General features: G+C 49.9%; 1 protein-coding gene across 20 annotated transcripts in view; it reads left to right on the top strand.

Moving 5' to 3' along the window:
• Positions 1 to 24,959, top strand: part of POR (cytochrome p450 oxidoreductase) — a 34,863-nt gene extending 9,904 nt beyond the window's left edge. For 4 of the 20 annotated variants that reach the window (XM_046902349.1, XM_046902334.1, XM_046902335.1 and 1 more), the window contains exons 2-21: positions 826 to 965; positions 2,025 to 2,147; positions 2,824 to 2,944; positions 3,756 to 3,910; positions 4,748 to 4,886; positions 9,326 to 9,515; positions 16,087 to 16,135; positions 16,933 to 17,061; positions 17,650 to 17,799; positions 18,427 to 18,551; positions 19,401 to 19,490; positions 19,837 to 19,935; positions 20,587 to 20,703; positions 20,960 to 21,078; positions 21,870 to 22,051; positions 22,200 to 22,349; positions 22,558 to 22,825; positions 23,245 to 23,390; positions 23,681 to 23,766; positions 23,984 to 24,959. In XM_046902349.1, coding sequence (XP_046758305.1) covers positions 9,340 to 9,515; positions 16,087 to 16,135; positions 16,933 to 17,061; positions 17,650 to 17,799; positions 18,427 to 18,551; positions 19,401 to 19,490; positions 19,837 to 19,935; positions 20,587 to 20,703; positions 20,960 to 21,078; positions 21,870 to 22,051; positions 22,200 to 22,349; positions 22,558 to 22,825; positions 23,245 to 23,390; positions 23,681 to 23,766; positions 23,984 to 24,128 — 2,031 coding nt within the window. In that variant the 5' untranslated portion in view covers positions 826 to 965; positions 2,025 to 2,147; positions 2,824 to 2,944; ... (1 more) ...; positions 4,748 to 4,886; positions 9,326 to 9,339 and the 3' untranslated portion in view covers positions 24,129 to 24,959. Of the gene's footprint in view, positions 1 to 825; positions 966 to 2,024; positions 2,148 to 2,823; positions 2,959 to 3,755; positions 3,911 to 4,636; positions 4,887 to 6,497; positions 6,581 to 8,217; positions 8,429 to 8,574; positions 8,702 to 9,325; positions 9,516 to 13,358; positions 13,704 to 16,086; positions 16,136 to 16,932; positions 17,062 to 17,649; positions 17,800 to 18,426; positions 18,552 to 19,400; positions 19,491 to 19,836; positions 19,936 to 20,586; positions 20,704 to 20,959; positions 21,079 to 21,869; positions 22,052 to 22,199; positions 22,350 to 22,557; positions 22,826 to 23,244; positions 23,391 to 23,680; positions 23,767 to 23,983 lie in introns of those variants that run through there. The other 16 variants (XM_046902348.1, XM_046902347.1, XM_046902341.1 and 13 more) reach the window with 15 other exon arrangements.
• Positions 24,960 to 25,687: the final 728 nt, after the last annotated feature.

Here is a 25,687-nt window from a genome sequence, read left to right as displayed (position 1 = left end):
AATGGGTTTTGACTTTTACAGCTGTTTCTAAGAAGCAGTAACATCCCGTTGAGAAGTCAGAAGAGCACAAAGATGGATCAGGTCTCTGTTTCTAAATCTGTGAAGTAAAACGGTGCTCGTATTGATGGAGGCATCTCTCCCTTTGCAGTGCTTTAGGCTCTGTGTGATCTACAGTGAGGAGCAGTGTGTGCACATCTCTTTTGCTAGTTAGAAGGGAGGGTGCTGTCGTTTAATTCCTGTATATCTTTCATAAACTGTGATGAGCTGTGCACAGGCAAAGCATTCTTGTGGGTAAATGCTGCAAGTGAGGAAACTGGTGTTTGCTGGGCAAGGGCTGGTGAGTTGTGCTGCTCCTGGAGAACCTGCTGTTGTCTCAATGCCTGTTCTGTTGGGTTGATTGCTCTGAATCCAGGTGTGCACAGCATAGAGCCCTCAGGTTTGGGGCTGTGCTGGAGGAGTCTTGTGTGTTGCACGTGGAGGTGAAAGTGCAGAGAGAGGTATTTGCAAAACACTTTCCCGTGATGATGGGGGGGCAGGGAGGAAACCAGCACTGCAGGGAAAAAGGTGACAACTGAACACTTTCACTTACTCTCCAAGGCTTTTGCATTGAAAGACTAAGGAGAAGAGTGGGCAGAAAGGAGGAGCTAGTGTCACACGTCTGGCTTAACACTGTTAATTAGAGTCCTGCCTTAACTGACAGGAAAATCTCTTGTTTTGTCATCACTTTGCAGTTGCCTCCTTTTCAATCAATAATTGCTGGGGTGGTGCCTAGTCTGAGTTGAGCAAGAAGATGGTTTCTGCAACTTTTATTTTTCTTTCTTCCAGGCAGCTGGAGAAGCTCGACGGGGCTGTCTGACCAAAACTCCTCATCTTGTCTTGAAGGAAGTGCTCCCTGCTGCTCGCTGCCCTTCGTGTTGGAGCTCGTGGGTCCCATCAGTGTTTGCTTGCAGAACAGCAGGTGCAAGGTAATCTGTCTCTTTTGAGTGTCACAGGTGGAGTATCTGTAGCTGCACTGGGGTTTGGAGTGGATGGCTGGCAGCAGGAGCTGACAGGCCAGGAGCTGGGGAGTGATGGTTTCTTTACGCAATTTACCTGCAATAAAATCAACACGTGGAGCCACACGTGGACTGAAATCCCTTTTGGTCATTACTCTCATCTTTGGCTGTTGAGACACAGCAGAGATAATGTTTGTTCTGTCCTGAAGGACTGGGCAAGAGACTTCTCTGCTCAGATCTGTGCTCTGACCATCTCCTTCTCATCTCTTTTCTCTCACATAAAAGACAACAATTCGGCAGTTACCTCTGCTGACACTGAACTTTGTTCTCTTGCCTGACACGAGCTCTCCTACCTTTAAAAACACAATTCTTAGAACTTACATAAGGTGCTTTCCCAATGTGATCATTTGATCCAAGTGCACTATATGCCTGCTATTGTTGAGTGAGTCATGATCACCGTAGGGGCTGGTGCACTCCTGCCAAGACTGTTTTTTGTGGAGTTTGAAATTTCATATAACAGGACAAATAATTACAGGCTGCTCATAATCTCTTGCTGCTTCTCTCCAATTACAAGCTGTTTGTTATCTCCTTCTGCAGTACAAGTCAATTATGTGCTACTTGTCATTTACAGAGTCCACAAACAGCGGAAGAGGAGTGCTCCTATCTCTGGCTTTTCTAAGGCCATAAGTCCAAAGGGTAGCTGAATGTGGTCTATGGTGTAGACTGTCATAGCATTCCTGCTTAGCTATTGGCCACTTCTGTGCCTCTAGTTATTGCTTTGCAAAGAATAAAGTAGAATTACTGATTAATTTTCCTTTCCATTCTTGCTGTATGAACTAGGAGATGAATAGGTTCAGAGTTCAAGTTGGGGTTGGAAAATCTGGCTCTGGCAGTACATGTGCAAGTCTTCTGTGGAGGCTTAGTTACCTGCCTAGGGTGTTTTTAGATCAATCTTTGTGGCACTGGCAAGTACACTGGATGTTGCTGCATAGTTATTTGTGGAATGTATCTAACGACTTGCTTTCGCAGGTCATTGCTAGCTTCTCTTGGTTCTAACTAACTTGAAGCTTTGGAGGAGCAAGCTGATAAAATGCCTTCAAGGATTGTGCAAGCTGTGGTTGTGTAACAGGGCTGTGTGCATGCATACTTGAGGTAAGAGGAGCAGCTGGTCTAACAAAGGAAAAGAAAAACTGTGTGTCAAGTATCTTCTGTTTATGTTGACCATACTTGAGTTCAACCATTCAGCCCATGACCCTACTTACTCCCTGCCTGTCTTGTCTGCTGTTCTGTGGCCTCATGTCCCTTTTTGGCATGGAGATGTTGGTTTTGGGTTATGGAGCTGATGTTCTGGGGTCTGTTGGCACATGGTTGTGTGTGACTGCAGGGGACTGAGCTCAGGAGTTGCCTGTATTTCACAGTTGATCAGCTTGGAGTGCCTCACCCACAGAGACAGGGAGGTTTGTAGGGGGACTGCGCACACTCATGGATCAGCCAGATGTACAGCCTGCTTCTGGGGCCTGGAGGACAGCTCTCACAATGAGTTTCCACGTGGCTGACAGCAACGTGGCCACATGCAAGGGTCATGTGGTAACACCTCCTTCCCTCACAGCAATGCAGAACACAGGCACAAAATATTTGAAACGCTTCCACATCCTCTGGGAAAAGCTACCTTATAAGTACAAAGTGTTCTGGTTCTGTACGAATACTACAGGGTTTTCTTTAAGTAAATAAATAACCCCCCCAAAACATGCTGTTCCAAACAGAGGTGTTTGCAGTTCTTCAGCTTGTGCTGCATCTATTTTAGCTGCATCCTCTGACTCTCTTCCAGCTGCTAGCTTCAAAGGAAGTCTTCTGAATGAGAAAAGTGTTAGAGACTCTTGCCATCTAAACTCTTCTTGGTGGAAGAGATCAAAGCCTGCTGCTACCAGCCCTGTGGTTCTCCACTCCTTGTAAGTGCCTGCAGGTAAAATCACAGCTTATCACACACCCTCATTGAATGCAGGCACAGGGTCAGCAAGTGGCCAGTTTTGAGGAGGAGTTTTCACTGCAGCTTTAGCAGCATTGGGTACAGCAGCTGCAGAAGGGAATATGGTGTTTATTAGCAACCTCCTTCTGAGCACAAAAATATCTTCAGCAGTCAGGACCTGAACCATGCAAAATACGTATGTGAAAGGCTTGCTCCTGAGATTTTGTAGCACAACCCTCTGAACAGCTCTGTTTTGAGTGAGAAGAGCCTATGGCAATTGGCAAAAGGGTGATCTGCAGCTCCTGTGGTTTTTCCCCAACTTCTAGATATTGGTGGTGTTGAGACCTTTGTTCCCCTTTCAAAGTATACTGGTGTGGCATGATGCTCTGAATTTGTCCCTCTGTAGGAAGGAAAGCTGGGGAACAGCATTAGTTAGCAGAGGGGTTCAGTTTACCTGCCCTTCTCAGGTTCTGTTTGTCCTGAAATCCTGAATGCTTGTTTTTCTCTGCTGGATCATGTTAATCTGTGCCAAGGTGGGTGTTCAAGTGTTTGAGCCAGTGTTTAAAGGCTGAGAGACAAACTATTTCCTGGTGAAGGGAAGTATGCAAATTCAGTAATGCTAGGTTGTGTTTTTAAGACAACAACTTTGATTTCATTCTTGTGTTGGATAATACCTTAAATCCTCTGGTTCAGTGTCCTGCACTCATTGCATAGCCACACCTTGGCATACCCCTAGGGCAGAGTTGCTTTCTGCCTCAGTAAACCCTGTCCTGTTGTTCTCCTTGCTTTTACAGCTGCTCTGCTGTCCTTGAATAAGAGCTGTTGGCCAGAAAAATCCCACTGTAACAGTGCAAGCTCAAATATGCAGTGTTTCAAGCTCCAGATTGACTGATGCACATTCTGCATCTGTCTCATGCCAAAAATAGGAATTCTACTGATGTCTGAGCTGGTATGTCAAGGCCTGGTTGGATGCGACCTTGCACAGCAAGAGTAATTGGTTCTGTTTCACCAAAAAGAAAAAAGGCTTTGAACTGTGTATGTGTTTCTTACCCTCCTCGAGGTCCTCTCTTTAGCTTGGGGCTGCTGCCTTGCACCCTTGAGCTGATGGTGGGGAATGGCAAATTGCAGGATGTGATGGGGTTTGGAAGTGATATGGAAGTGCTAGGGCTAGTGAGCCTTGGTGCATAGGGAACCTTGGTTTCTCAGGCAGTTGTGAGAATCAGCCCCACCTGGCTGACCAAACTGTTGCAATGAGGGAAGCAGTTTGCCCCAAAGATCTCCTGGCCTAATGCTATGCACCAGCACACAGGGAAGTTGTCTCTGCAGTGGGACTCGGATTGCATGGGCAGCAATACCATCTCCACCGCAAACCTGCTCTGTTCTTGTTGCTGCTGGCACTCCTTTCCTGTGGGCTTAAGTCTGTGGGATTTCTTCCTGGCACTTCAGTAACCCGCTTATCTTGTATCTTTAGTGGGTGAAAGCAGACAACCCTTTCCCTACCACATGACTTCATTCCTGCTTGTAAGCAAGTTCCTTCCTTCTCCATCTGACTGTGTGCAAGGGCTCACGGCTTCCTTGTACGACACTGATGACACTGACAACCCCCCCCACCCATTCAGATCTTCCAGCAAGTAATCATGACAGCTGTATTTCTGCTTTTTCTAATAATGCAAAGTATGTGCTGAGTCAGTGGCACGAGGGTCGTCATGTGGCTGCAGGAAGCAAGAGGAGTGCTCTGCCAGGCTGTTTCCACCAGCACGCTCCTTTGTTCTCTTCCCTGGCACAGCTGCACAGGGCTTTTGCTGGGAGCCTGACACGGAGAAAGACAGTCTGAAAGAGCTGGGAGGTCTTTGAGTGTGTGTCGCAGTTTGTTGTGATGCTGACTTGGAGAGATTTCCAGTGATAAGAAACAGAAAAGCAGTCTGGTAAGTGTCCTTGCTGGATGGGAATGTTCCAGTGAGCAGAGAAGGACGTAGTGCTCTGGGTCATGTTGGCCACATGGCTGTACAGCTGCAAGGCATGCAGCTTGCTCCTGCAGGCCATGGTTTGGCTTTAGACCAGTTTTCTGGTGCCCTGGCCAGTGGCTTAGATGTCCTGGACCCTGAAGGCTGAGCTGCCTGGTCCCTGCTGAGCTCCGTCTTCATGGTGCCTGGCACCAGGAGCATCAGTGTGAGCCTTAGGTGTTTGTTGCCCAATGGCACCGCATGCATTTGTTGCTTGATGAGTCTTTTGATTCAGTCATTGCAGATTTAGAGTGCACATATTATGAAATAGAGCTTCTGCCTGCAGTTCCCATGTTTGTTTTATCTCCAAGTGTCCAGAGTGCACTGCTGCTGCTCCGTTTGGTTTGAAAAACTCTAAGGAGTTCAGCTGGCTGCCTCAATAGGCTCGGGGCTGTGGGAGATGGGCTTGTGCTTATCTCTGCATTGAGTGTACAGGATCAGGAGGAGCCTTCCTCTGTGTCAGGCTGAACTTGTGGGCTTGTTCAGCCTGGAGCTGTGCCTGGTCAGCAGTCTGCTTCTCCTTTTCCTCTCAGGCCAGTGGGGCTGATGTCAGTGTATCATGTCCTACTTCTGACTGTGCAGGTCAGAGGAGGGTTGAGCTCAGAGCTTGGTTTCACAGGCTGCAGTAGTGGGCCAAGAAAGCAAAGCATCCTGGGATGCTTGAAAAAACACAAACATCATATAAATAAAAGGCTACTTTTGTGAAGAGCCAACTTCCTGCACAAGTCACCAACTTCAGAGCCAAGGATTATTGGTCACTGTATAGTACTACAAACAATCTGTGACTCAGAAACTTCCTTGTATTTTGGGGAAAGGGAGACCTTCTAGCAACCTGCTATATGAACTTGGTGTTCTGCCTGCCAGTTGGAGCTGAGGGCTGCAGCGTGCTTTTGGGTGCATCTACAGCATCACCTAATACTGCCATCAGCTATGCACAATAGAGGGACAATAACAGATCAATTTGGGTTGCGGACCACTTAGAATTAGAAATACATTCTTTAACATGAAAGAGAGATGCATCACTTCAGCAGCATGGGGATGTGCAGAGTTGCTCCCCAGCGGTTGGAATGATTGTGAGCTGCTGTATCGTGCACAGGCCCAGGTTTAGAAGCTGCACCGAGAGGCTGAAAAGCTGTGCTGAAATGGTGCTGCTTGATTGCAGTCTTTCAAAATGTTGTGACTTTTCTATGTAGATACCTTACATCGTGGCTGAGACTGATTGCTTCTCACCGCGTACTGCATGCATAGACAAGGATCAAGAAATATAGGCATGATTGATATTAAAAAATGAGGGGGGGTGGGGAGTTGGATGTCTGTCTTATCTTGATTGTTATCTTGACTGAAGGTACAATAAACACTGAGGATAAAATAGCTACCCTTGAAACTGATATAAGGGGAACTTCTACTTCTGCATCGTAAATTTTGTTCTCCCCTGCAAAGAACTGATTTGATTCTAGCAGGATCTTCCCAGAGACTCCGGGATTTCCAGGACAGCTAAATCCCAAGTGAGGGTCAGTTTTCCCTTCACTGCAGGTTTGAGAAGGATGTGTATTAGAAGGTGAATTGCTGTCAGCTTCTGGAAGATAATTGCTACAGCCAGCTAGGTTGAGTCTGAGATACGTTAAGAAATAATCTTTCTGTGTTAGGTGAAGGGAGTTAAATCAGTAGTGCTGAGCTATGATGAGCTTTTTAAAGAAGAAGTGTGAAGTTTAATTCCACATCCTTTGTGTCTCTTTTGTTACATCCTAGGGATGGGGATGGGAAAGGGAGGGAAAAAAAAAGAAGAACCTGTAGCTGACGTAAATAAATGATAATATCCAGGACCAAATGGAACCCAGCATTAGAATTAGTGTTTCTTGTGTCTTTGGTTCCATCACTAGAGAACAGTGGTGTTTCCTTCCAGGGTCAGAGCTCAGTACAGAATCTTTTTGTCATGGAGACTTGTGAATGATGAGATGGGACCAGACCAGACTCTGACTCCTGTGCCACAGCCCTGAGCTTCTAGAATTGGTGTTCTTCCCTTGGGCTGTGGGTGAGCAGTGAGCAGCGGGTGGCCCAGCTGTTGCTGCAGCTGTAGTTGCTGCCCCTTTGAAGTGCTGGAGAGCTGCAGCATGGTGAAGGCCAGGAGATAGTCTGGCTTCCTCCCCCTCCTGTCTGCACTGCATTCCTGAAAGCTTCACTCCTGAGGATGCCTCCTTCCAAGGCTCTGCACTTCCTAGCTATTGAAAGCAAAGCCCTGGGCAGCTGGTGAATATCTGTGCTGACTTATCTGAGCTGCAGGGTGGGATTGCTGGGGGTCAGGCATACACAGCCTGCATGCTTCCAACCCCATACTTGCTGGAGGTGTCTGGCTAGAAACTTTCCTCCATGTGCAGCTGGTTGGCAGGCAGTTATATGGCTGCTGTGCTTGCTGCAAGAAAGCTTTCCAAGGGCTTTGCTGCTGCAAGTGCTGGATTTGGTGCTTAGATGGGAAGGGCTGCAGCTCCTGCCTTAAGCATAGTCTCCATCAGCCTTGTTTTTTCAATAGCTTCCTCTGAGGTTTCATCAGGAGTGAAGGCAGTAAACTAACAGTGCTTTTCCTCAGACCAGTGCCTTATCTCGGACCATCTCCTACAGTAAATCCCAATCAGAGATGAGAAGAAGGACCCTGCTGGGAGCTGCATGTTGTTGGCAGCAGAGCTCTGGTTGCGGAGGCTTTACCTAACAGTTTAGTCTACAGTTACACAGAAATAACACCCATCTCCTACTTGGCTCTGAGATCTGGCGATGGAAAACCTCTCTATGAGGACAGGAGGACATGGTGACCTGATGAGAGGAATGAAAACTTTGCTTGGCTGCAATGGCATTGCTAATGTTTTTCTTCCTACTCCCTGCTTAGTGTCATCTCTGAGAGCCCAGCGGCAATTGTGGGTTCTGCAGTGGTTTTAGTGCCTTTTGTAGTGGTTGCTTGCCAGGCTCTTCACTAAATGAAGCTTCCTGTGGAGCTGAGAGCTTGCTGACCTGCAGAAATGCCCAGCAGCCCGCCTGGGATGGCTGCTGGGTGGCTGTGACTTCTGCATGCTCCCTCAGTAGGCTCACAGCAAGAGATGACGTGAGCAGGAGAATGGAGCAAACCCTAGCTGTTACGTGAGTGCTGCTGGGAGAAAAGAATGAGCTGTTGTGAAAACCTGGACGTAGATTTGAATAAACCATGAGTTAAAACGTAAGTCAACTTTACTTCTCATCCCAGGCACAACTGCTGTTTCTTTTCCAGCTTTCCCACAGGGCATGGCCTCAACATGTCCTCACTCCAGTGGCACCCCCTGCAGCTCTGAGTCACTCTTCTGTGTGCAGGTTCAAATGTCCATGGTCTCCTGGGCTGGCATGATGCCTAAGTACAAGAAGAGTCACTTTGCCCTTACGAATCAAGTTTTGAGTTAATTATCTGTTTGCCTGGACAGAGTGTGCCCTTGTGCATTGGGCAGGTAATCTTTCAGTCTGAACTGTGGTCAGGAGAGTTCAGAGTTGGACTGTGTTTGGGAGGGAGGGAGCAATGGGTGGCTCCTGCGTAATGGACAGAGGCCATTGGGTAGTCAGGGACTTGAAGGCTAGGTATGTGTCCTTGCTCTTCCACAGACCTTGAGTATGGCCATGGCCAGATCACTTAAACTCTGCTCAGTTTCTCACTGGTGAACTTGTAATTCAAGGAAACAGAAGTTAAACAAGGGAAGTGAGTGGAGTTGACAAAGAAGACAGAGGTACAAAGGGATGGGCTCTGTGTGGGGATGGATAGTAAATCAGAAGTACTCACCATTTTGCTGTTGTAATGACGTGGCGTGGGGATGCTTGCAGAAGTACCGCACCACAGTCCTGCTTTGCAGTGTGTGAGTGCTGCAGTAAGCCAGGAGCATTGCATCTCCTTGGAGAAAGAGACAGATCTGGAGGAATGTGTGGAAGAGTGGTGTCTTCCCCCACCAGCAAGCTCGCTGCAGGCTGTGATGGGTAAAAGGTCTACTAGAGGCTGGCCACACATCCCTGCTGAGCCTTGCTGGGGTGTTAGCAGCCAGCCTGGGCTCCCTGGCTGGAACATGGGGCTGCTCCAATGTTGCTGGCTGGGGATGAGCAGAAGTTACTGCCAATAGATCAGCATGGATGCAGTGGGAATGGATAAGCTCAGCAGGATTGTGAGATACCGAGGAAGGAGGAGATCTTGCAGAGTGTGATGGAATGTCTCAAAATTTCTGGGAGCTGTTGGGCTACCATGTGTTCCTAGGATTAAGTGTATAGTGGGAAATCATGTTATGAATGGTCCTTAATGTTCTTCTGTTTTTTCTGTGGTTGTGTGTGATTACTGACGTTCATCTGTTTTTCTTTCCCTCCAGTATCTCTGACCATCATGGGGGATGCTGGCATGGAATCGACAGTCTCCCCTCCTGAAGGCACTGCACAAGACTCTTTCTTGAGCATGACTGATGTGTTTCTCATCTCACTCATCACTGGGCTTTTTACTTATTGGTTCTTCTTCCGCAAGAAAAAGGAGGAAATCCCTGATCTCCCCAAAATCCAAACAGTGTAAGTACCACCTCAGGCAGTGTGGGATGAGGGTGACTTTCATTCTTCCTTATGATTTTCTGACCACAAAGACACTCTTGCTTTTCCTTTCCCGTTTGGTAACTCCTTTCGTTGAGTACTTGCACCATCTGGGTCCTCCCTGGAGGTTATGATTGTAGACTTCTGGGAGCAGGAGGACTGATTTCCATGTATGAGGATGTTTAGATGGGGTTTCCATCACCAGCCTTCAGTGGTGATTGCATCGCCAATGCAAGTTGCTGCATTTCTCATTGTGCTCTGACCTCACAGAGTTGCCACTAAGGCTTGCAACCTACTGTAGGAACTGGTGGAGAAGACAGAAGGGAAAACCTTCCTGTTAGTTGTTCTCTTGCATTGCCATCCAAAAAATTGCTTTGACCCTTGCCAGAGGACAGGTGATTTTTCCCAAGTGACGGTATGGGATTCCTCCTGTCAGAAGGGAGGAGGATTTTGTGCTGCCAGTGGGTCCTTAAAAGCTCCCCGAAGAAGTTCCTTTGAGGTCCCCAGATGCAGAGCTTTGGTCCTGAAGTGCCTTTCTGTCTCCTCGCATTTCTTTTGAGCTGTGTGTTTGCTTCACCATGCAGAAATCCCTGTGGAAGAGCCAGGCTGCAGTTCTCTTACGCTCTGCTGTGGCCTGTATCAGTAATTTGTCTTGCCAAGCAAGGCAAGAAAAGACTTTAAAAGCCCTTGGCTGCACTTCAGAATGCTTAGGGATTGCTTTGGCTTTTCTCTGCATTTTAAGATAAGTCATAGATAAGTCCGGAGGAAGAGAAAATCCATCTAGGAAATCTTATCTATTCATAGCTATAAAGTGAAGAAACAAGGCCTTGGGAGCTGGAAGGTAGTTCCAGGACATTGTGAAAATGTCCAGCTCTTGTGAAATGTGTTTGGCTTTGATACCTGGTCTCTGCAGCAGGAGACTGCATTTCAAGAGGGATCCTTGTTCCTCCCTGTCTTCTAGGGCCAGGATTGAGCTGCATTGGTGGAGGTGTTTAGTTCCTTGTCTGTCCCATTAGCTTTCTTCTGAGCTTTTGGTCCTATTCCTTCTATTTCCTCCTGGTGCAGTGGGCCTGGCATTGGTGAGAGCAGTAAGTACAGGTGTAAAACTCTGCAGCAGAGACCTCAGGAGCTGGAGCTGTGCAATACCTTTCCTACCTAGGATCTGTTCTCCGTGCAGATGCGTTTGCTGCAGACAGAAAGCCAACCTCTGTGCTTTCACAATAGTAGGCCTTCACAGAAGGTAACCTCCTGATTAAGGAGAATCTTTTGTATTTGTAATGCTGGGTACCCTGCAGGTTGTGTGGCCATGCTGGCTAGAGGGGCAAGGTGGATCATGATGCTAGGATGTTCACACTTGGCTCAAGATTTTTGCACACAGTTGCAGTGGTGAAATGTCCTTCACATAGAGGTTTTCTCCATGAGGCACTTGAAGAGTGCTGCTCTGGTATGAAATTCTTCTCAGTCCTTCATTTGGAAGTATTCACTTGAGCAACAGAGCAGGACTTGCAGTCAAATGTGGAAAGAGGCAGGAACTCTGTACAGGCTGGTCAGATGAGGACGTTTGGTGATAGGCCAAGGCATTTCAGTATGGGGTAGATGCTTCTAGTACCCTATGTGTAAATATAAGCTAAGTCAAACACAGCAAGTGGTTGTGGGCCTTGTATCTCTTCTATACCTTTGTATTTACCTTATTGAGTTGTGCTGCTTCCAGTTCTCAAGGCTTGTCTTTCAGTCTTTATGTTGCAATTCAGTTTGTAGTTGAAAAGGAACAGGTTTGGTCTCCTCATTTCCCCTCTGGTCAGATCATAAGTCCTCTAGCTGCTAGAGGCAGAGCCTTCCGAATGCAGGCCTGGGACACCTGATTTTGTTGAATCAGTCAAATAGTTCCCTCTCGTGCCTGAGAGCTACTTGTGTTTGTGCGTGTGGATATCCACTGGAGGTTGTAATGAGCATGGATATGTTGTGGTAAGAACTAAGCTGTGGTCATTGTAGTGAGCTGAGGGGAGCTTGGACCCATAAGCCCAGGCTGTGGCTCATGGCACATTTATCCTCTGGTCGGAGACAGTGACTTCCTGCTGCTGTTGCAGTGTTATTTTATGGGACGCCTGGAAATATGAGGGAAACAAGTGGGGAAAAATAACCTTGCTCAGCCTTGGATTTCCTTCCCTCTGTCATCTTAGAGCCTGGGGTGGAGTTTCCTTGCCGTTGAACAAGCAAATCAGCAATATAGAAGATCATGCTGTTGGCTATTGCCCTGGGCTGGCTGTATAGCAAGTATGGAGGAAGCTGTCCGTGGAGACAGAGAGCCCTTTGCAGCTGCAGTGGAGAGCCTTGGCCTTAAGAGGTGTTGCTTCTCTTCAGCACTTTCCTTGCAGCTGTGCCTTGACTTGCCAGGCTGTCCTGAACTGCTTTATCTGGCAGTACTTGGTGGTGTTCTCTGTTGTGTTCCTTTAGCTCCTAACTTCAGCTTCAACTGTGTAAGACTGGAGAACACAAGCTTTGAAAAGCAGTTCAGGTGGCTGTGAAGGCTGCTGCTGGGTTTACTTCCAAAGTGAGAGTGCAAACATAGTTTACAACCTGAACTCAGCTCTGACACCTCGGTGCCCCCCTGGAGTTGCTGCTGAGCTGTATACCTCTATCAAGCAGAGTCAGTACAGCTGCATCTCCAAGGAAGATGCTGGAATTGCACTGCTGGAATTGCTGCTGATTGTCGAAGAAGATGTCCACAATCAAAGTACTCTCTTCTGGATGGCATCTCATCTCATTTTGTGGCCCTGCCTGCCCACGTGTGCTGGGAGCAGTCCTGCTCTCACCCTGTTGGTATGTCTCTGGGTTAAGCTGCAGCACAGACACTCACCAATCCCTTCGACTTATGGTGGAGCAGAGCTCTTCTCCTGCCTGAGGCCCCCAGAGAGGGGATTCAGCATACATGGAGGTTTTTGCATGCAAGACTTCATCTACTTGTGCTGTGAAATACCCACAGGGCAGCCCGGGATGCTGCCATCTGAGGATTTTTTGCATTTTGACTGTTTTCAGTTTTAATTGAAACCACTGGAGTGTTTCTGGCCGCCTGCTCTGCAGATGTCATTAGAGAGAGCAGCCCTCGATCTCCACGCAGCCATGGCGAGGGCAGCTGTACTTGGTGACATTACTGAGGAGTGCCCTCATTACTTTTTCTCCACTCAGGCCACCACTGTGTGTTTCTCAATCACAGATTTCTTCCCTCCCTTGCATCCCTGCTCCAGAATTGCACAGGGATTGTTACCCTGGGGAGACACGGGCGAGACACTGATTGCTACGCTTGGTGTCAGCCCACCCTTCTCCTCCCCCTCCTTGTCTTTAACATTGTTTGGGGCAGAAATAGGCTTATCTCTATTCCGCAGCTATGGAGAGACTCATTCTCTGGTGCTTGTAGGGCTTCCTGTCACAGGAATTGCTCCGACTTCTCAGCCTGATTAGCTCTCAGCTGCCTGCGTGTGTGTTAGAGAGACCATCTCTAATTTAATTTAATAGGATCCTGATGAGAACGAACTCCTTTGAGCTGCCTCCATAATGGCACTGCCATAGTTACCCGTGACATTACTCACACAGTGTCTGGAATCGTTTCATTCAGCCACAGCACTGACTTTTTTTTTTTTTATTATTCTTTTAAAGAATATATATAAAAGCAGCTGTGATATAAACAGTTTCCAGGGTAACGAGGCTGGGGGAGGGCTTTGCCTCCGGTCCCCCCCACCCTGTTCCACGCGGATGGGAGAGGGACGTGTGCTGCGGAGAATCCTGGGAGGTTTCATTCTTGACTCCTAATTCCTTTCTGCCACTGCTGCCAGATGTTGCAGTGTCTCAGAACTGTGCGGATCTGCTCTGTAACTTCCAAAGCCTCACGACCAGGAGCTGAGCGTGCTGCACCACTTCTGCTATGACCCTCACTGGGACCTTTTGTACTGGCTGTCTTCTTTTTAACAAAAGGCTGACGCTTGGCTTCAATGCCCAGAAGGAGCAGAATGGAAAGGCCTGTGTGCATGTTTCTCCAGAGCTAAGTTAGATCCTTCCCCCACACCTCCCCTTGCAGACAGAGAGAGCTGCCCTGGGACTCTTTGTTTGCCTTTTCCCTGCCCTGACCATGGGATGTGTGTACTCGGTGCCAGGAGAAGAGGCGGCTGTGTCCAGGTGAGTGAATGGCCCAGTGGGCAAAGGAAAGGACTCGGAGAAGGCAGGGAGAGACTCTGCTTGGAGACAGGCTGCTGTGAAGGAGGTCCCCAGTGTGGGTGCTTGGGTGAGAGCAGTTTCTGTGCAGCAACCAATCTGCCTTCTTGCTTCTGGGTATCGTTTGTTTTCGGTAGGCAAGGCAGGTGTGGGAGCTTTCTGTTTCAGCTGAACACCTTTTCTTCAGCCTTTGATAACTTTGAGCTGCCTGTGATTTCCTCCACGCCTCCCTTTTTCCTCCTGAAATCAAAGTGAGAGAGCCCTGGGACTTATTTGTGCTCTGGGCTCTCAGCAAGGGTGGGCAGTCTGTACACTTGCTTCAACAAAGGAGTTAATCTCCTTTCTTCCCCCCATCACTTTTTCTAACTATTATAAACACAGCCATGAGCTACATTAAACTCTAAGAGTGGTCACTGCTGAAAATGTGCTTTCCCTCCTGAATTTTCCTGGCTGAACAATGAAAATCAGTATTTCTGCATTTTACTGCTCAGATTATTCAAGCCACCCTGATGAAACAGTTTCAGGGAATTCTGTGGCTTTTCTTTTTTGCAGAAGCCAGACTCGTTTCTTCTATGTCTGAGCCACAGACTGTTTTCCACCACAGCTCCTCAAAGCGAGGACGCCTCCTTTGAAAGTGGACTAGCTCCATGTGTGCCCTTTTCTCCTTTAAAGGGAGCTTACTGAAAGGATCTAAAACTTGTTTTTTCTTCCTTTAAAAGCATTCTGGTTAGCAGTTGACCCAACAGCTATTTTAATTGGATCTCATTTCCAGAGGGCAGTAAACGAGGTTCACATGGGTGCCAGAAACGGAGTGAGAGTCCTTTGAGTGGGCTTTGGGGCACGTGGGGGCAGCTCTGCAGAGCCCAGGTCCTGGCAGAGGCAGGGTTGGGGTTGCTTTGTGAAAGGTGCTTGCAGTATCCCTGTTCCCAGCAGGGTACAAATGAAGACACAGGGAGGCTGTTAGCCATGGAGGGGGCAAATGGGGGCATAAAGCTGCACTCTCCTGGGAGCACAGCCTCTGTGAGTATCTTTTTTGGGTAGGGTTTGTTCCATCTTTCATACGTGGTGCTTGGGAATGTAACTGCTCAGAGCTGCCAGGCCTGGTTGTGGAGCTCCTTGTGAAGTTCGGGTAGAAAGGGGTGCTTGGATTGGATGCCCCCACCCTGCTGCTGTGTGTGTGCACTCTGCAAATGGCTCCGCACGTCCGCACAGCTCCCTCCCTCTGGGCTGCAGGGTTTAGGAAACTGTTAGTGAGCTCTGCACATTCTCGCATGGGTCGGAGCCAAAACCATTTGTTTTTTGCCTGGAGGCTTCTCTCTTCCCACAGGAGACCCAGCCTTGCATTCTTCCATTGTGAAAGAGGAATGGGAACGGGTCCCACGTTCCTCTCTTCCCTGCTACCAAAGCTTCAGCAGGGAAGACAGCAAGTGAGCTCCTGGCACTTGTTTGCCTGCCTTGAAGAGACCCCAGCGTCTAATCTGACCATAGCTAGAGCTGTGTCTGCTTTGTGGGGTTCTCAGAGGGCCCACTTGTCAGCAGGGTTACATTGCTTTCACGGTGTGACACTAAAAGCCCACGAGTGCATTTAGGATAGTTAAGCTCTCTTGGCTTCCTAAATAATAGGGTATCCATAGTGCTGTGGATCTCTCTGCCTGCATCTTTCTGACTGCCATGGTTTTTCCCACTTTTAAGCATGAGAAAGCCACTTCCTTGCAACGAAGCAAATACCTCTGCTGGAGACAGAAACCCCAGTGTGCAAATTAACACTGTGGGACCTCAAAGGGCAGCATTTGTGTTGCCAGAGACTGATCCACCACTGAGCCTCTGTGTGCCCATCTGCTCTGCAGGGTCCGTTTTGAGGTCAGAACAGCTGGTTTTTTAGCCTTGTCTTACTTCACCCTTGGAGAATCTGCCCCTGGGGCACGGCTCAGAGCCAAAGCCTGCCCACCACATTGGAGCAGAGGCAGGGTGTTCTCCCCATCTCACACCATGGCTTGGCTTCTGAGGTTCATCTGAAGGCTTGCTCTTGCATCCTAGTTCTGCAAGGTCCTCATATCCGGCAGTTTGTCAGTTTTCAGAGTGAAAGTTTCCTGCTGCCCGGGGCTGAGTTCCTGGGCTTTGCCTGCAGCACGCTCTCCTGAAGGAGGTAAGGCTGGCAGCTGGCTTTTCCCCTGCTCTGTGTCTGTCCTGGGAGGCTGAATGTGAGTGGCTGATGGCGAATCTCAGCACTTTGGTAGCCCTGCTGAGATCTGATACAGCCCAGGGGCTGCTTTTTCCTCCATTCGTTTGTCTCTGACCTTAAAGAACGAATGTGCTCATCTGAAATGAGGTTCCTTCTGTCTTTCAGATCGTCTCCAGCAAGAGATAGCAGCTTCATTGAGAAGATGAAGAAGACGGTAAGGTGCTTACTCTGGGTGCTGGGAAGGTGACAGAGCTCATGTCATTCCCTTTTTCCTCTGGAGACTGTTAGCTGTCAGCGGTGGCACTGACTTGGATCCAAAGGCATTCTGCTGCAGTGTCCAGAGGCAGGAATAGCTCACAGCAGTCTCTGCCTGAACATCGTTCTTAGAGAGAAAAAATTAAATTGACAGTTTGATGCAAGAAAAAAAGAAGTGTAATAGGAGATCAAAGTCAGGATGGGAAGGGCAGAGACTTTGAAATCATTGGCTGGCAGTTGTTCATCTTTGTGCTTGATTCCCAAACCAGGCTGACTCTGGAATGGGAATTGTACACAGAACTGGCAGATTGGACTCTGCTGGACTGGGTGTAAGAGGAAGCAGGGGAAAATGTAAGGGCTGGATATGTTTTCCATTTTACTTCAGAGTAATTGGCTTGCTGTGGAGCAGGAGCTCCTGTACTCAGACACTTTCCCAAAGCTTTGGCAAGACTTTCTTGTCCAGGGAGTTTCCTGCTTTCTGGAGTCACTTTGCAGCTTTGAGGCTGAGAATAAACCTTGAAAGTTTATTCTTTGCTGTAATTTTAGATGGACCTGAGTCACCTCCCCGAGACTGACACCGATCGTATTCTATTAACAGCCTGGTGTGAAGTCCTGTAGAAAAGCAGGCTCCTAGTTGCCTTTAAGCTGCAGTCCAACTCCTGATCCCAGGCTTTTCCATTTTGATAAGATGTGCTTGCTCTCTCTGTTTGCCAAATGAGTAATTGCCATTTTACAGTTTGTTTTTCTTCTCTCCAGGGCCGAAACATAGTGGTTTTTTATGGTTCCCAGACGGGCACAGCAGAGGAATTTGCCAATCGCCTCTCCAAAGATGCTCACCGCTATGGTCTCCGTGGCATGGCAGCAGATCCTGAGGAGTATGACTTGGTAATTTAGCCATGAGCACAGCCTCAGGGCATGGCCAAGGGACTGTTGCCCTTTTAGTAGCCTCACTTAGAGGAGGAAAAGAAATTAGCTCGTACTCAGAGTTGCAGAGGTGGTCTTAGTCCTTATCAGTATATAGGTTTGGGGTGAACTCTGCAATGTGGCTGAAAAAGGAATGTAGTCTGGAGTGCTTGGGACTCACGGGTCATCTGCTGGCAGCATGAAACGTTCTCTATGTTCCTTCTGCAGTTAGCACTGGTACCATACTGCTGCAGCCTTGCACAGGGGCATTTACACTGAATTGTTCTTCAGATGGAACATTAATCCTGGTCCCTTAATCCCGGATGGAAAATCCCATCACTTTTTCTGGTGGAGCAGAAGTACTGACTTACAATCCAGTGGTATAGTTAGCTTTATTTTCCTTACCCTTTCAGATGGGTTTGGCCTTTCCCCAATCCCTTTTGTAAGCAGTTGTTTGACACGATGTGGTGCTGTTCTGTGCACCAGGGGTGTAGCTGCAGTGTAGGTGTAGGCTTGCTCAATAATCACATTGTATGATGGTTGAAGATTTATTCTTTGCTTTGGTTGCAGTCGGACCTGAGTCGCCTCTCTGAGATTGACAAGTCCTTAGCCGTGTTCTGTATGGCCACGTATGGTGAGGGTGATCCTACAGACAATGCCCAGGACTTCTATGACTGGCTGCAGGAGGCTGACACTGACCTGTCAGGTCTCCGCTTTGCAGTAAGTGGTTTGATTCCAGTTTATGCTGTATTTGGGCAGGAAAGTCCAAAGCCTTTCACTTGCACGTGGCTTGGGTAAAAGCACATGATGTCTATGCCTTCCATGCCTGTTCTGGATGCAGTCCTTATTGTCTTCCTCTCCAAGCTGCACGGATATTTGCAAACATATATCTAAGTGGTTTAAATGTAACTGTTGGAGAGCTCTCTCTGCTCCCTAAATCACCAGGGTTTGCTGGTGATGTGTTGCCCAAACAGCCCAGCAGACATTGAATAGAAGGTCTGTAAATGACTTACAGGCTGCTGCTGTTGTTCAGGAGCTAATTGAGCAGCCCCTGGCTAGACCTTCTCTCACAAATTAAATCACCTGGAAGAGTGTGTGGCTCTTCTGTGCTGAGCTGAATAATTGGCTGAGATACAGCCACCTCACCTGAACGCCAGCCAAATTCCTTAGGCAGCATCACAATTGCAAATGAAAGGAAAATGCACTGCTGGAGATGTTAAGCTGCTCTGTAAGAAGTGGTTTGTAAGCAATTGCTGGGCGGTTTGTGGGAGGAGAAGGACAGAGGATGCTGTCTGATGGAAGAAATCCAGTCCCTGCTTCTCCTTGATCATCAGTCTTCTCTTCCAGGTCTTTGGGCTGGGGAACAAGACTTATGAGCACTTCAATGCCATGGGAAAATATGTGGACAAGAGACTGGAGGAGCTTGGAGCCCAGCGCATCTTTGAGCTTGGGCTGGGAGATGATGATGGCAAGTGAGTAGCTTGGCTTGAAGGGTTGCTCTGAGCTGGCTGTAGCATCATGGAAGGGTCCCTGGCAAGGTGTTGGCTCTGCTGCTAAGACAGAAGTAGACTCCTTAGGGCTAGTTATGGCTTGCCATGTCCCTGAGTGTGTCTGCTCTCTCTCTCACGTAAATCAGTCGTGTATATCCTGTATACCTTGCTGAAATCCGACATCAGCTTTAAATGACCATAACTGTATGACGCTTCACAGCCTCTTCTGCCTTTGCACTTCTGCAGCTCCACTGATATCTCTGCCTGCATGGAGAAGCCCTCTCCTCCCTGCAGATGGAACAAGCTCCATCTCCTTGTGAGCTGTTTGTTTTATGGTAAAATGCAGCAGTTTTCCAACTCAGAGTCCAAGAACCTGAATAGCCTCTTGGCAGAAACTTAACTTCAGGAATTACATTAACCTGTGGTTTTGCCTCCAATGACAGCAAGGTCTAATTAGAGGGATCTGCCCTGTGTGGGAGGCTCTGAATTTAGGAAAATAAACTTTTCAAAATTGGAACCTGGAAGGTAACCTAATGCCAGGAATGGGCAAGGGGTGGCTGAGATGGGCAAAGACACTGAGCCTGAGTTACAGCCTTCTGTGGCTGTGAAGGGAGGTGCAGCAGGAGTTCCCTTCCTCATACTTAGTGTACCAAAGATGCTCTTCTGGTGATGTGTGAGCACGTAGAGGTAACAGAACTTAATAGGTCTAAGGCAGATGCCTTTTCCCACGGTGAAGGAGGAAGTCCATAGGGATCTCAGTTGGCTCTTCTGGGAACATCCCTCTGCTTCCTCTTGAGCAGGAACATTGAAACTCCCTTTCTCCTCATGTAGCCTGGAAGAAGACTTCATCACCTGGAGGGAGCAGTTCTGGCCAGCAGTGTGTGAGCACTTTGGGGTGGAGGCTACAGGAGAGGAATCCAGGTGGGTATGGGAGCATTTTCTTCTGGGTGCCAGAAAGATTGGCCATGACTGAGCAGTGGCTGTGCTGTCAGGCCTGAGCTGCTGTCCCCTTTCCTGCAAGCTGTTGCCTCTTCCAGGCTGGCATGCACACACAGATTTGCAGTGCTCCCAGCAGAGTTGGTAATGCTTGGTTTGGGCACTGAGCATTACCACGCTGCTTCCTGATGTGTTGAGAGGGGTGAAGGGCGGAAAGTGTCATTTGTTTAAACACAGCAGCAAATGCAGTAAAGCAGATGATGGTTCCAATTGTACCTTGTCATTTCCAATTTGACTTTTTTCCTCTCTTCTGTCCCCTTTCCTCCTCCAGCATCCGCCAATACGAGCTGGTGGTGCACACAGATGTGAACATGAACAAGGTGTACACTGGGGAGATGGGCCGGCTCAAGAGCTACGAGAACCAGAAGCCGTAAGTGCCAGCCTGCCCTGGGCAGGGTGTCCTTGGGCCAGGCTTTGGCCCATAGCACTCTTGATGTTTCTAACTACACAAGCCGTGCAGGCAGTGTCACCTTGGCAACACAGCCACGTGGTAGACATCTGCCCAAGAGAAATATGTTCAGATGTCCCCTGGGACTCTCGGGGGCGCTCTGCAGTTAATGTCGTTAATGTTTGAGGGGTTGGCTGTGTTCATGTACACTGTTTGGCTGGTAAGTGTGCAGCATTTGTCCTGAGGTCAGTCAGAGCCTTTCCTCCCCTGGAGTGGTTAATGTGTGATGGTTGCTTGTGGTATTGCTGTGGGGAGATTAATTGTGTGAATGAATTACAACCTGAAATACCATTTTGAGAGGTGACACTCCCTCTAATCCACTGTTGCATCACTTAATGGGATAGGAGTTGTTGGCTTCTGGGCTGTACTTAGAAGGAAAATGATTGTTTTCTCAGCCAAGTATGAGCAGCAGCATAAGTTTTGTGCTGTGGTGTGCTTTGAAACATGAGCCAGGATGGCCCCATGCTCTAATAGTGGGACCCTGCTCTGGAGACAGAAGGAACATATCTAGATGAAAGCAGTACTGTGAGCCTGCAGCAGAGTAACCCAGAGGGGCCTTATCTTTCCTTCCAGGCCATTTGATGCCAAGAACCCCTTCCTGGCTGTGGTTACAGAGAACCGTAAGCTGAACGAGGGTGGGGAACGACACCTGATGCACCTGGAGCTGGATATCTCCAATTCCAAAATCAGGTAGGCTCTGGGAAGACTGCTGTTATTTTTGGAGCTCCCCTGTAGAAAAGAAAAAAGAAGCATCTGATGGTTCCTTACTACCATGACTGCTGTCTCTTTGGGGTCCCTGATCCTGCAGGTGCTGTGTAGCAGCTCAGTTATCAGTGTTGTCTTACTGACCAGCAGCCTGCTTGTCCTCCAGCTGAGCAGCTCGGGCTTGGCATGGACAAGAAGTAGTGCCTGTATTTCATCTCTTCTCCTCCTGTTGTTGTACCAGGTATGAGTCTGGGGACCATGTGGCTGTGTATCCGGCCAACGACGCATCTCTGGTGAATCAGTTGGGTGAGATTCTGGGCACGGATCTGGATACAGTCATGTCACTGAACAATTTGGATGGTGAGTATAGATCACCCATGCACATGAGCAGCTCTCCTTCTGCCATGGCTTCTGTCCTTCCCACTACAGCAGGAGTCAGATCACCTTCAGGTCCTGTAAGACACCTCCAGGCAGAGACATCCCAGGGCCACTCTGAATGCGTTTTGCAGCAGTGGCGTAGAGCCTGTTTGCTGCAAGCCAGCTGAAGTGGATCAGTTGTGAAATGTTTGGTGTGCCCATTCAACAACAAATTATGTAACAACACGCTCCTAATTACAGAGCACCGGCCCACCAGAGTATCCCCCTGCTGCAGCAGCCCCAGAGCTCAATAGGAGCTTTTGAGTCTGAAACACTGTTATTCAGTCCCTGTAGGATGCACAGACTTGGGGTCTGAGATGCCAGAAGAGAGCACTTTTCAGTGCTGATACAAAGAGCTTTTCTTGGGCAGTGTTCCCAGCAGAGCTGGCCTGTGGCAGGAGGGAGGCTGCAGCTGCTGCTTGTGTTACTTCTGAAACGCCTGACCTGAGGCATCAGGGCTGCTGGCCCAGAAGTCCAAGAGCTGGCTTCTCATTTCCAAACAGTAACTGGCTGTAATGTTCTGCTAGAGGCTGCAGACCCCTGTGTGGTGTCCTGGGCTGCCTGGCCTCACACAGTCATTCCTGCCCCTTACTTGCTCTTAGTTTGCTAAACTGAATGGCTCCAGCCTTGACTGATGGTGCTTCGATTTCCCAAATGTCCGTGGCTGAAATCTCTAACCTAACAACAGCAAGCAGTTGCTGACATCTTTCTTTCTTTCCTCTCTTCTCCTCCAGAGGAATCCAACAAGAAACACCCCTTCCCCTGCCCCACCTCCTACCGCACAGCCCTGACCTACTACCTGGACATCACCAACCCGCCCCGCACCAACGTGCTCTACGAGCTGGCCCAGTATGCCACGGACACTGGCGAGCAGGAGCAGCTCCGAAAGATGGCATCGTCCAGTGCTGAGGGGAAGGTGTGAGCTGCAGCCTTCCCAGCAAAGCTGGGGGTTGAGATGGGTTTGGGGGATGCCCTCACGGGAGGCACTGTGCCATGCTCAGAGAGCTGTGGGGAGTGTTTGTGGTTTTGTAGAGAAGTCATGGGTGTGCCCTCCTTGCCCGCAGGCTCTCTACCTCAGCTGGGTGGTGGAGGCCCGGAGGAACATCCTGGCCATCCTGCAGGACATGCCCTCGCTGCGTCCCCCCATCGACCACTTGTGTGAGCTCCTGCCCCGTCTGCAGGCCCGCTACTACTCCATCGCCTCCTCCTCCAAGGTGAGCACGCAGCACAAAGGATGCTGAGAAAGCCATTTAGCTTCAGCTCCACGGTGCCACAGTCCCCCTGCTCTGACAGGGGCAGGGCTTGGGGGATTTGCTCTGGGTTATCCCAACTTCGGGAGGAGGAAATGTTTTCTGTCCTACGTTGCAGCCAGCTGGGGAGCTGGGACTCCCTGTGCCTTGCACTGACACCCCCTTCCTGCAGGTTCACCCCAACTCCATCCACATCTGCGCTGTGACGGTGGAGTACGAGACCAAGACGGGACGGCTGAACAAAGGGGTGGCCACCAACTGGCTGAAGGACAAAGTGCCCAACGAGAACGGGAGGAACTCCCTGGTGCCCATGTATGTCCGGAAGTCGCAGTTCCGCCTGCCCTTCAAACCCAGCACGCCCGTCATCATGATTGGACCAGGCACTGGCATAGCCCCCTTCATCGGCTTCATACAGGAGCGAGCCTGGCTGAAGGAGCAGGGTGAGCACCCAGAAAGTCCCCTGGGCGCTGAGGGGTGCCCTGCTGGGCTGGTCAGTGCCTCCATTGGGTGCAGCTTGTGCTGCCCACATCAGATGGCTCGGGGAGATGACTGCAGATGAAGGGCAGCATCTTTGTCCCGGCACAAGGTGGCTTTGTCCTTGTTTGCTGGCCACAGAGGGCACTTGAAGGGCGGGTAGATCGAAGCCATTTCTCTGATCTCTGCCACGTCTCCAGAGAAGCTCAATCAGGTCACTTTGACTCATTCCTAAAGCACGTAGCTATCTCGGGATCAGCCTTGAGCTTCTCATAAACAGAAACAACAGCTCTGCCAGCCCTGGGCTGGGTGAGCAGGACAAGGGGAGGTGGGGAGGGCAGGGCCGGGGGGCTGCAAGAGGCTGACGGGTGCTGTGTGACCGCAGGCAAAGAGGTGGGTGAGACGGTGCTGTACTACGGCTGCCGCCGTGAGCGGGAGGACTACCTGTACCGCCAGGAGCTGGCCCGTTTCAAGCAGGAGGGCGTCCTCACCCAGCTCAACGTCGCCTTCTCCAGGGACCAGGCTGAGAAGGTACCTCTCTCGTCCCTCACCCAGTTGCTCCCATTGCCCGGCATCACTCCCATAAAATCACGGAGTATCCTGAATTGGAAGGGAACCGCGAGGATCGGTCAGGCCGTGGTGGTGGGGGAAAATAAGGCTCTGAGGACCGGGGGCACCCAGCCCTGCTGTTTGAGGAGGCCCATGGCAGTCAGAGGAGCACCCAGCTCTGCTGCCATGTGGAGCTGCATGGGATGGGGGGCTCTGGGCGTGGGCTTGGCTTCCCACCCTGGCCTGTGACATGGTTCATTGTTTCTTGCCAGGTTTATGTCCAACACTTACTAAAGAAGAACAAGGAACACGTCTGGAAGCTGGTGAATGATGGAAATGCTCATATCTATGTGTGTGGGTAAGTCCTGGGGCAAGGAAGGGACCTTGGGATAAATGTTCTTATTTCTTAGAGAACGAGTGTGACCCCATTTACCTGCTTGCTCACTCCTTTTTCAGTGGGACAGCGAGCAGCCAGGTGAATGGGCTGGGCAAACTGCCCCCATGCATGTGTTCAGGGACAGCCAGCTCTTGTTTGCTTTGTCTTACCACCTCACTCACGGTCCTCTTCTTTCCAGGGATGCCCGCAACATGGCCCGGGACGTGCAGAACACTTTCTATGAGATCGTGTCTGAGTATGGGAACATGAATCAGTCTCAGGCCGTGGACTATGTAAAGAAACTGATGACTAAGGGCCGGTACTCTTTGGATGTGTGGAGCTAAGAGTGAGGATGGTGGGGCCAGGGAGAGAATGCAGGAGGTGCCCTCCCACCCGCTGCTCCTGTGGGTGACTGCGTCGTCCCCAGCCTTCAGCTACCCTGCTGTCACCCCAACCCCTCCTCCGCCCCCAGGGTGGGCTGTGCACCCCGGGTGGTGGAAGGGGACAGGGGGTGGCCGAGGCTTTGTCCCCAGCGTTTGTAATGGGGATGTGGGGCAGGAGGGATGGATGGCTCTGGGGGAGCTCTGGGGTCCTTTCTGAACGTGGGGTGTTGCCTTATTTACTGGCACCTCGTTCTGGAGCTACAGACCACCCTTGTGCCTTGCAGGCTGGGGATAGTGGAACCTGGCAGGTTTGGTGTGAGGGCACAGTGTGGGGCAGTGATCTGCTCTCATCCCTCTCCTACTGTTGGACCCTCTCTAGGGCTGACTCCTGTGCCCTGTGCTGTCACTAAATGTCCACGGGCTGCTGCTTGAGGAAAAGGCAGAGCCTGCACCCGGCCAGGACCTGCAGGCACCCCCCTTTCCCCTGCAGCCCTCCTGTGCTCCAGCACTCAGCAGGGCTGGGGGCAGCTCCTCTCCCCTCCCCACAACCCGGTCTGGGGTCACAGCTGCAGGGTCCTGCTGGCTCCTTTGGGCCCTGCAACCAGCAGCTCCCCTGTTCCCAGCCCCTCTGCCACGCTGTGTACGCTCTTTTTTAAAGAATACTGTTTTTGTTTCAATATCTTTGTGATTTTAATCATGGAAGAAAAAAAAAACCAACAACCTTTCAGGCTGTCAAATGGCTGTAAATTATTTAAATATACTTGCCCTTGGAATAAAAACACTGTTTCTGTAGTTTGCTGCTTGCCCTTCTCTCTTCCCCCTGCTCTGCTGGAGGAAAAAGGGAGGCAGGAGAAGCAACAGCTGCCACCTCCAACCTTCCCCCTGCCAAGGAGAAGGGGGGAGCACACAGGGACTGCGGAGTGAGGTCACCTCAGTCTGAGGCAGCGGAGAGGCACAGCTGTGCTGGAAATGCTGTTTGTTTGAGGAGTTCCCTGCGGTAGCAGAGGGCTTCAGGGACACCGCATTGGGCTTTGCGCCGCTGTTTGTTCTGCAGCATCAGCCAACAGCACAGCTTTGCTCAGCCCTCCCCTTCCTGTCATGCCTCACTCAGCTGTGCTTCACCCCAGGCAGGTGTGGGGCAGCTGGAAATGGTTTTCATCCCTCTCCACTGCAACAATGTCCACGGCCCACTGCCAGACTGGCTGAGCGCAGGACAATGCCTGTGCTCTGTTCCAAGAGCCCAACGAACCAAGGAAGCACCTTCCCTTTATTATTTTTGCATATGCATCCTCCAGAGATGCAAAGCCAAGGAGCTGTGAAGCCTGGTTCTCAGGCTCATGGTGCTCCCACCCCTCCCGTGCCCACAGCTCTTCCTGCTCAGCCCCTCTGTGGGTTGAAGGGCGAGGAGGAACTCGGGGTGCCCCATCCCAGAGAGCAGCACACGTGTGCAGCCTTCGGCCTCCCTGCCATAGGGGGGCTGCAGGGGCAGCATTCCTGCATGTGGCTTCTGGGCCCCGCGC

This window comes from Gallus gallus, chromosome 19 (genome assembly GCF_016699485.2).
Source record: "Gallus gallus isolate bGalGal1 chromosome 19, bGalGal1.mat.broiler.GRCg7b, whole genome shotgun sequence".
NCBI lineage: Eukaryota > Metazoa > Chordata > Aves > Galliformes > Phasianidae > Gallus > Gallus gallus.
The sequence above is the reverse complement of the archived record's forward strand: the minus strand, read 5'-3'. Positions and strand labels throughout refer to the sequence as shown.